Genomic DNA, 10,747 nt, shown 5'->3' with positions numbered 1-10,747 from the left:
TTCCTGAAACAATAAATTATTGTCTCTAATCCTAATAGCCTTTATAAAAGTTGTTTGTTGTCTACAATTAGGCAAGATATTGTTAATTGATTAGTTTAGCTTGCCTTTAATTAGTGAAAAATTTGGTAGTCTTCTTATGAAAAAATAACTCCAATTAGTTTAGCTTGCCTTTAATTCGGTAAAGATTGTCTCCAATAAAAAAATAACTTGAATTCTCCCATGATTATCTCATCTCCACCATTTTTTCACTAGAAGCTAGCGAGCCAAACTCTTGTTAATTCTATTGGCAACACAATTTCAATGTATTTCTAAGTTGTATTGTAGTAAGATATAACTCCAAAATCCATCAATTGAGTTGGGTTAGGCACTTTGGGAATTACTGTAATGGCAGCTACATTAATTTCCTTCAACAAGTATCTTGAGTTAAAGAAAATATATAAGAGAACAACCTTAATTTATTCCTTAGTCACCACCTTCGACAAATCATAATTATTTTAACTAAGAATATTTAAGGTTGTTCTAATTTCTAAGGAGAAGAGAACAACCTTTTAAACATTTCTCTCATGTCCAAACCAAGTCACAGCAGGTACATTTATTTCACTATCATCTCAATCAGAAGGAAGGTTAAGTACTCTTATAGAATACCAGACAAACATAAAAAAAGACGTCACTTTTTGTATCAATTATCTAAACCAACGGGGCATTGGCATGACAAAGAACTTCATCTGTCCCTGGTTGCAATGGATGCCATCGTGCTGACCGCAAGCAAAGTAGTGCGGCTTCCAATTTTTCAGCACGTACTCGAAGCCCTGCCCGCCTCCTTGCGTCACGTTGGCCAACATCTCTGCTCCGGTTAAGTTGCACGTTATAAAGCTCTGAAGGTTTCGTAGCAAGTATACGCTGTGAGGGATTATGGTATTGTCTGTTGGCGGATCATACTTGAAAACTGCAACCACCATATATATTGAACTTAGCATATGTTTAATAAAATGTTATACAACTGACATATAAGTTGAAATACGTTAACTCACCCAAAGTGTCGTTGAGGTAAAAGGGGCCGTTGTTGAAAGCCCAATTAGTGTAGCTGAAGTTGAAGCGCCAGCCTTCGGAGCCGCCGACGATGACCTTGTTGGGGGCAGCCTGTCTATATTTTGGGTGATGGGAGCCACCTTTGTGAGGAGGCCAATGGTTGTTAAACCCAAACTTCCAATCCTTGTTGGCCGTACTAACTGCCAACATGCAGGAAGCGGCTACAATAAGGACAAGGCCATGTGCAAAAGTGAAACCACCCATGTCTTGTATCGAGAGAGCAACTTAAGAAAGAGGGAAACTTAAGAGAAAAGATTGTAAGATGTTGGGTTTGACGGGAAGAGTTGATGGGTATTTAAAGAGGGGAGAGGACGAGGGAGAACAGAGAGAAAGGGTGTGCCAAATTCACCCTTTCTTTTTTAATTATTTGGTGTGTAAAAGAAAATTGAAAATACATGGTGAAATAGTCCTCCATTGAGTTCAATTTTCAACGACTCAATCCTCCACTACTTGGATATTTCTTTTCCTTTCTTTTTTCTTTCCGCGTGTGTGTCACAATATTCCTCCCCAAAAAGCAGCAATATCAAAACATATATGGAAAAAATGGTCAAATTAGCTAGCTAGGTCCCTGTAGTTTGGGCTTCTGCCAAATATCTCATTCAGCTTTCAATTATTTCAAATAGCTGATAGCTCCCTCTATCTTGGACTATTTTTAAATAGATACTATTTATTTATTTATTTATTTTATATTTCATCTATCTTTTTAACAATTTTTTTGTGATATTTAAATTATGCTTTTAAGAAATAAAAAACTATCAAATAATTCTATTTATATTAGACTATGATATATATATATAGTAGACATAGGAGCGGGTCTCTTCAGCCCATCTGGTCAGCCCGAGCAATTCCATTTTCAATAAGTCTTATAGATTGACCGAAACTTGCCAAACCAAAGGAGGATGGTGCACGAACGATGAAGAGAGGTTGTGTTTAATGTATCGCAATTCCCAACCATTGCGACCTTGAGTGATAACGTTCGCCTCTTTTACCTTCTCTAATATTTTATCACTTTTGCAATTATACCCTCAAACTTTAAAAAATTGCAATGTTAGGTTGCACATGTTTGAAAACTTTGTAATGTTATCCCTCTATTGAGATTTTCTATTAAATCTTAACGAAGGACACCAAAATACAGAAAAATATTCCTATAGGTTTACGACTGACCCACAGCCACCTTGACAACCATAGGATAATTTTTTAATTTTTAATTACAATAATTTTGTAATTTTATAGGGGTATAGAGGACATTCTACTTATTAATCGTTTGATTTAACTCTATATCGTAACAGTATGGGTGATATTACAAAGTATTCAAACATGTACGTCCCAAAATTGTAATTTTTTAAAGTTTGAGATTCTAATTACAAAATTAAGGGAACAACGGGGGTATGTGAACTTTTTACATGTATTTGTAATTTGAGAAATCCAAATAACGTGATCACTCTGCCTACTATCGAGGTGGTCACACGGTAGGCACAAAAATAGGAAGAATGCTAGGCTTATAAACAAATTTTATAGAAAAAATTTTACAAACTGATGTAGTACAACATGATTTGATATAAGATAAGTTCAAATTTTGAAAAAACCCAAATCATGTTGTGCCACATCAGTTTGAAAAAAATTTTCTGTAAAATTTGTTTATAAGCCTAACACTCCTCCAAAAATAGACCAAGGGGAGCCATGGCCTCCCTTTGTTTTATTTTTATTTTTTATTATTAAGTTGAATATATATATATATAACTTAATAAAATTGTAATTTGGGAAAACAGAACCACAGCCCATCCCTCTTTTTTTTTTTTCTTTGAAGTAATTATAGAAGCACTCAAAAATTCTAAACGAAATATCCAAGGGGCTGCAGCCTGCAGGCCCCAAATGGGTTGGTGACAAATGTGACATCGAAAGAAAATCTTGGTTCAACCAAAATGGAGGCGGCCAAAACTGCTATCATTATTCTCTATTGTCTATCTAAAGTATGAAATTGACCAAATCAAATTCAATGCTATATGGAAAATTAACTGAATTTGATTGACAAACATGTCAGAGTACTATACTCTACATGACTCTATACATGATGTCTTGATGACGGCTTCATTACACAACATCATTTGTTTACTAAAAACATTATAAAATAAATGGATTCCTTCTTTTTTGTTCCAACAGTGGTTTCTCCCCGACCTTTTTTTTTTCTTTTTCTTTTTTGGTGTGTTTTCAATGCTTCTTAGGGATTTTCTATCTTCTCTAAATTAGAGTTCACATCTGATGTATATGTTGTTACACAATAATATCCAACAAAGCCAAGTCTTTACACTTGTCCCTTCTATTTCACTCCTGAAAGTACATGTGGTCCAAAGAATTTGTACTAGGAAAAAACATTGATGAAAGTTACAAATCATTTTACCTGAGTAATGCTTGCTATTTAAAATATTGTTATACAACGGTCATATAATTTGATGATATTTAACGGTAAAAGTCAGTACCTAGATTAGCACTTGCAAAAAAAAATTAATTGGGAAAAGTACACACATACATCCCTCAAATTATCACCTTATTGTCAATGTCCACCCCAAACTACCAATTGTGCCAATGTCTCACCTAAACTACCAATAAAATGTCAATGTCTCCCCTAAAACAAAAATACTCTACATGAAATTAAAAAACTCTTCTAATTGTTTTTTTTTAAAAAAAAAAAACTATAAACTATAAACTATAAATTAAAAAATATAGAAATAAAATAAAATCCAATTTATATGGATTTAAAAAAAAAAAATTAAATTTAGAAAAAACTTAAAATTAAAAAACACGAAAATCCAATTTATAAGGATAGTTTTTTTTAAAAAAAAATTATTTTATTATATATATATATATATATAAAGGAAAAAAAATTAAAAGAATGTTTTTATAAAAAATTATTATTTTTTTAAAATTAAAATTTTATTTTTAACTTTTTTTTTTCCTAATTTATAAAGATATTTTTGTTATATTGAAACTTTTTTATTGTCATTTTTGTCTTTTTGTTGGTCTTAAGAAGATATTAACATTTGTTGGTAGTTTAGGGATGAGATTGACATAATGAGTAATGTTATAAGTCTTTCAAGAATTTTCTTAAAGTCATCCCAAATGTAATATGCCTTTTAAAATTACTAATAGTCAATAAATCACATCTCAAATTTAACGGTGATTTAAAAGCTACATTACATTTGTAATGATTCTATGAGGACTCTAAGAAGATTTATAGCACTACTATGCCACAATTGATAGTTGGGAGAGAATATTGACATTTGTTGGTAGTTTAGGGGAAAGATTGAGACAATTAGTAGTTTGAGGGGGACATTGACAATAAAATGATAGTTTGAAGAGAGTATATGTACTTTTTTTTAAACTAATTTCTTCGGTTAGGTCATCGCAATTATTTGGCGAGAAGTGCTATACATTTCCCCTTATTCTGCTCTCACGCTCCTATTTCTTAAAATTACCATTGAATATATGGAATCTACATGTGGGACTCATATGACCCACAATCTAATGATTATTTTAAAAAAATAGAAAAATGAGAAAAAGAAAAAAAACTCAAAAAAGGAAATAAAGCATTTTCCTTATTTTGGCGGTATATAACATTTACCAAATAGAACTCTCTACTTTCTAGTATTTGCCTTCGAACTGCAAGTCGTTTTTCTCTAAAAATTTACTTCTTTCTCATTTTTCCATTCCAAATTTCAAATCGAAGAAGAGCAGTTACCTTCTGTCTTCTGGTAACTCTCTGTCTCCATCTCCATTCTCCAACCCTGCTCGGTCGGACGGATCGTCGCGCAGATGGGCCCACCGAAGATGACGGCGAAGGCTGGGCGCACGATCTCGCAGGAGGCATTCGACGATCTGGTCAAGGAAAACATGGACGATCTCGGGATGGACCCCACCGAGGCTCTCCAGGACGCCATCCAAACCCTATCTCTCCAGGGCGTCGATCTCTCCGGTCCAATCTCTCAAAATCCCTATTTTCAAGCTACCCTCCGTTTGATTTCCGAGAGAGTGTGGGAAAATCAGAAAGAAAATGAAATGGCATTCTCTTCAAATTAAGCACTAAAAGCAACTCTGTCGATAATAATTTCAAAAAATCTTAATCTCTTTTCGTTTCTCCCGCATTTTCTCGGCAGCCAAATAGATCCTCAAGTAATTAAATTTTTCCCATAATTGTATGTATGTGTTGCAGGGATCGTCACTTGCGTTCCAGGAGAGGGTGATGTGAAGGAAAACCCTGTGATACAGTGTGTGGATAGGTTGAAGCAGTTGGATTCTGATTTAAAGGATCAAATTAGCAAAAAATATTTGGATGAAATTGTGGAATTGCTTGAAAAGCTTACGGAGCTGTGTGTTGTCCAAGGATCAGGGAATGTGGCCATAGCGACAAGGAATGGCGGTGTGGAGTTGCTTTGTTCTATATGTTCGAAGATTCGAAATGGGTGCGAGCAGGTTCTTGTTTCAGCTTTGAAGACATTGGCGTCACTTCTTCTTGGTATAACAGTTTTTATTTAATGCATTTAGTTTCTTCGTTCGTTATAGCTTGTTTTTCTTGTTGTTTCAGATTGGTAGTAATATAAACTTTGTGATGATTGGTTCGTTATGATTATCATTGTTGAAGATGATATCGGAAAGATGTTGGGGGAGTTAGTGTGTACAGATAGGAGCATAAGATAGTTATGTGGTAATTTTTAGTGGGTATTCTTCTTTTTGTTTATTATCTCGAAATGTATGATACCCACATTTTTGTTTTGGTGATTGAGCTGGCTTTAGTGAAATCTGTGGATTTTCAGAATTAAGAAGGAAAGTCAACAGTTAGGTTAATTAAGAAGTGGGACAAGCAAGATAAAATGCAAAAATGCCAAAACAGAAAAGAAGTTTGGATAGCAGTGAATGCAGAAATAATTGTTTTGAGTTTTTTTTTTTTTTTGGTTACTTCATTGTGTATAGCTTGTAAATTATCTATAAGAAGTAGGATTGTGATTTTTGATACATTAATTTTATAACTTGTGGCATGGTTGGGTTTAAATACTCTCAGTTTGGAAGTTTTAGTAGACAAAGCTTTACATAGTGATGTATGTGAATGTGCATAAGCCAGTGGGTCAAGCATCAATGCCATACTGATTATGTTAAGAAGTGAGATTTGTTTTTCTGTCTTATGTGTCGTATATCTTAAAGAGAAGATAATGTATTTTGCTAATTGGCTTTCTGTCCTATCTATCCTTGTTATTTGCAGATCTTCAGAGTACAGAAACATTTCGGACTAGTGGTGGACCGACGACTGTGGTGGGCATACTGAATGATTACAGTCAAAATTTAGACATCCTGAATAATGGTTTTGCGGTTGTTGCGGCAGCCTCAACTGGTAATGAGGTTCTCAAAGAGTCATTCATGGAGTTGAAAATTGCCGAGCTTATCATGCGAATACTGAGTGATCCAAGTGGGCTGAGTAAAGGCAGCATCTATAGCTTGTATGATACCATACGTATTCTGTTAACACCAGATGATAATCGTGTTGTGGCTTCTCAAGTAAGTAAATTACTCATGAAAATGCATATCTAACTTTTGCGCAATGCAATGACTCCTGAAAATTAAACATGTAGTAGATGTAGAGACGGGATCATTTTTCTTATTTATGTAATCCCCCACTTAAAGTTTTTAGTAGAAGTTGCTGTCATTGGCTTAGCTCAAGAATTGGCCACATTCAAGATGATGATCTAACATAACCAATTGAGTGAGTTAATCCCATGGGTCGTCAAATCTGGCCATTAACAAATTGATTGATAACACATTTAAAGGTGAATTTCCTTTTCTTGTCATCCGTAAAACTTGTGCGAGGTTAGACTTCAAAGGCGGGTGTTATTCTTTTGAGTCCCAGCTACAAACTAAGAAAGCTTGCTTTTTTGGTTATACTTGCTTTTGCATTCAACTGGTCTCATTTTATAACAAAAGTGCCAAGTGTTCCTTAAAGCAACTTTGTGATGTATGCAAATGCCAGGTTTATGGTTATGCACGAAATTTTGCAAAAATTGGAGTTGCAGGAGCTCTAGTGGACTCACTACATGCAGGAATTAGCTCACCTGGTCTAGTTTCGGCAAGCATCGCTTTAAAGGCCATTACCGTCAATGTAAGTTTATCCAAATTGGACAAGATGCCAATGGTATCTCAATCAAATAGCCAATGGTATTTTAATCCCCATGCAGATGCAAGAGTTGTGTCTGCCTATCAACAGCCAAAAAATGTTACTTTGTTATGGTTTTCTTATGGCTTTGAATCAATAATAGTGTACAAGATTTTTGAGTTGCAAATATGAAATTGATACCAGCAATTCATTATGTGAAGTTCTGTTTTTTTTTTTTTTTTTTTTTTTTTTAATCTTTGTCAGCAACTAACTAGTACTGATAAGAACCTAAATATTTGTACTAGATAGTATCTGCTTATTGGGTTTATCATTAACTCTTAAGATTTTCTTAGTGCAGGATGAAATATGTAAATCCATTGCAGAAAATGGTGGTATTGATGCAGTTCTTCGATGTATTGATGACAGTGGTGAACAAGGCAACAAGATTGTTGCTAGAGCTTGCTGTTCTTTGTTATCCAAGGTATGATTGGATCATTATTTTAAGAGATTTAAAGCTTTCTTTCTTTATTGCAAGCACGTTGTCAAAACTAGCACAAAAAGTCTGGTGGAACATTTCTGGTTTCAACTCTGCTTCCTTTGTGGTTGTACCGCATAATATTATGTTTGCACCATATACTTGCAAGTGCTTGACTATGTTCTCTTACCCAAGTAATGTAGGTAAGAGATAAGTTTAAAGTGGGTAACTTGGATGTTAAACATTAATAAGATTGTGTATTGGACTTCTACCTGCAACTCCTAGGCAACTTGAAAGTAACTTTTTGGGAAAATATTTAATTGTAGAGAATGTAATTCTATTACATGGGATTTTTTCTCTGGTCTTTTGCATGGGCTTAATACAATGAACCGAATGTAATTCTCTTGCATGGGCCTCCAATACAATGAAGTATGTATGTTGTTGATATATCTATTGCATTGCTTGTTAAGAATCAGTTCTTGATTCATATAGGGTAGGAATTTGTTTGGGATGTCAAAAGAGTAAAATAAAATTTAGTTTTGGATATTGTTGTACTCAGAATACATTTTTGAATTCATTCATCCCACTTTTTCTGGCGTTCTAACTGAAGTGTACTTTCCGCACATATTCTGCACTCCATTGCGATGTAAATTTGATTTACTAATCACGAAGTCTCTTGCGTGGTGGACAACTTCCTATCTGTGTGACTGATAGGCCCAAGTAGCCTCTACTTGGTTTGAAACGTGTGTTGCTTTAACTATTGCAAGCATATCACTGCTTGTTTAAACTCCTCTTATGTGTTTTATTTCGATTAGTTGGCAGGAAGTGATGCAAACAAGACTGCCATTGTTGAGAAGGGAGGTATGGATAGGCTAATCAAACTCTGTGCCAGATTTTCTGATGACCCTTCTATCTTGCAAGAGGTAGGGAACCTGCTAGTCTTCTCCAAATGGCTGCATAATTATAACGCCTGTAACCAACTTCTTGCCCTAACTGGAGTAAATCTTTCTGTTCATTTAATCCGGTCTGATTGGGTATTAGTTTTTTGGCCTTCCTAAAAGCAACCAACTTACTTGGCATTGCATGGTTCAAAGAATATTATTTATTTGCCAAAGTTTGTACCCGAAATTATATGCATGATTGGTTGCTTGTGGACATCACTTGTGATAATTTCCTATTAACTGTGTTATCCGGTCTGATTGAACATTTGCTTTTGTTGTATACTGCATTTACAGAGATTGTGTTATTAACTAAATCTTCATTATGGTACAGGTAATGTCTACTATTTCTGTACTGTCCTTGAGATCACCAGAAAATGCAGCCCGTGCCATTGAAGCTGGGGCAGGGGACCTTGCTATTCAAGCCATGGAGAAGTTCCCTGCGGCACAACAAATGCAAAAAAACTCATGCCTCATGATCAGGAATCTTGCAGTTAGGAACGCAGAGAACAGGTAAGTCTCCTTAATTATACGGTATACACTATATGAGGCACTTTGTCCCGTTTTTTTTTTTTCATTTATTTCAATGGTCTTGATGTATCATACTGCTCGATGTAGTAGATTTCGACCTTAATGAAACCATAATCTGTGGAACAAACTTTTTCATTGAACAGAACTCTTCTCCTTAGTAATGGTGTTGAGAAGTATATAAGGAAAGCCAAGCAAAGCCATGAGAGCTGTAAGGATGCTGCAAGTGATGCACTGAGGGATCTGGGGCTTGATGACTACAACTTGTAACCCTTGCTTTAAAACTACATTGTTCCTTCTAAAGCCATACTATTATGTGCCCAAAAATTTTGTTGGCCCATTTTTCGTTGGGTTTTTTTTTTTTTCTTTTTGAGAGGCTGTCATGATGTATCCTTATTAATGTTTCAAGCATTCTAATATTTTCTGTATGTCAGAGGTCTCATGGATAAAATGGGACCTATATTTTTCTGAAAACTAAAATCTGTAAACTACTTGTACATGTTTCTGAAAACAGTTTTCGATGTTTTCGTTAGTTTTCTTTGTTTTTCTTCCTACATGAGAGAAATATTATAAATATTGTTATTTACTTATATTATTATACATATAATTATATGTTATATACTTATATATATATAATATATTATATTTAAAAATTTTACATACTTATGTAAATATTAGTATGCTTATGACATAAATGATAATATTATAAAACATACACCAATAACACCATAAATTATTTAGTATACTTTTATATATACACACGTATATATATATATATATGCTCTGACAACATGAGGAATGGGAAAGATAATTGAAACATGAAAACATGTAAGATATTTGTTCATGAAAATATAAACTAGATATTGAAATTGACGACATGATAATAAACTTCAAATTTGAATTCAATAAAGTAGTTACTAATTACAAAGTAATTGACTCTGAAATGCTGGAGAATAACATGAGTCAGATACATGAAAAATATCTAAGAAACCTTTTGAAAAGTATTTTTGGCGATGATTCAGAGACTGAGAGCTTCCTTAAATAAAAAAGAAAACTTGTCTTTATGTGATGATATTGTTTATCAATAGTTACTTGTCATGGTGAAACTATTTACTTTTAACTTTTAAATCTAAAACTTCACATGAATCCGAAACTTCAACTTATCAGGCACTGTTTCTTTGTCCTTTCTTCTAAACTTTTACATGGTAGAATTGAAACTTCTCATAGTAACTTGTTAGGCATTTTTATTTTCGTCTTTTCTTCTTAAATTTTCACATGGTTCTAAGACTTCACATGGTAATTTGTTAAGCACTGTTTTCTTTCGTCTTTTCTTTTGAAATTTCACATTTCACCAAGATCACAAGGATCTTGGAAATCCTGGTAAATTGAACTGAGATATGGATTGATCTTAGCCTTTTTATGATGACTTGTGGATGATGAGGTTGAAGAGGTTGGTGACACTTGAACTTGATCATCAAACTGATTAACTTGTGACATCAATATTTTCTGCACAAGTCTTTTAATTCATCTTTTGTTTTCACTTAAGACCTGGCAAAAACTATATATATATATATATATGAA

General features: G+C 33.9%; 2 protein-coding genes across 2 annotated transcripts; one reads left to right on the top strand and one right to left on the bottom strand.

The window, feature by feature from the left end:
- Positions 1–483: 483 nt before the first annotated feature.
- LOC132168212 (blue copper protein 1b-like) lies at positions 484–1,313 on the bottom strand. Its single transcript, XM_059579334.1, has 2 exons — positions 1,032–1,313; positions 484–946 (listed from the first exon to the last, which is right to left on the bottom strand). The coding sequence occupies exons 1-2, from the start codon at positions 1,291–1,293 to the stop codon at positions 684–686; spliced, it is 525 nt and encodes a 174-aa protein (XP_059435317.1). The 5' UTR covers positions 1,294–1,313; the 3' UTR covers positions 484–683.
- Positions 1,314–4,783: 3,470 nt separating this feature from the next.
- On the top strand, positions 4,784–9,698 carry LOC132175752 (uncharacterized). Its single transcript, XM_059587798.1, has 8 exons — positions 4,784–5,059; positions 5,297–5,599; positions 6,341–6,633; positions 7,103–7,231; positions 7,584–7,706; positions 8,516–8,623; positions 8,973–9,151; positions 9,313–9,698. Exons 1-8 carry the CDS (start codon positions 4,900–4,902, stop codon positions 9,434–9,436), a joined length of 1,419 nt encoding a protein of 472 aa, XP_059443781.1. The 5' UTR covers positions 4,784–4,899; the 3' UTR covers positions 9,437–9,698.
- Positions 9,699–10,747: the final 1,049 nt, after the last annotated feature.

The sequence above is a fragment of the Corylus avellana genome, chromosome ca1, assembly GCF_901000735.1.
Source record: "Corylus avellana chromosome ca1, CavTom2PMs-1.0".
NCBI lineage: Eukaryota > Viridiplantae > Streptophyta > Magnoliopsida > Fagales > Betulaceae > Corylus > Corylus avellana.
This window is presented reverse-complemented; position numbering and strand designations above follow the sequence as displayed.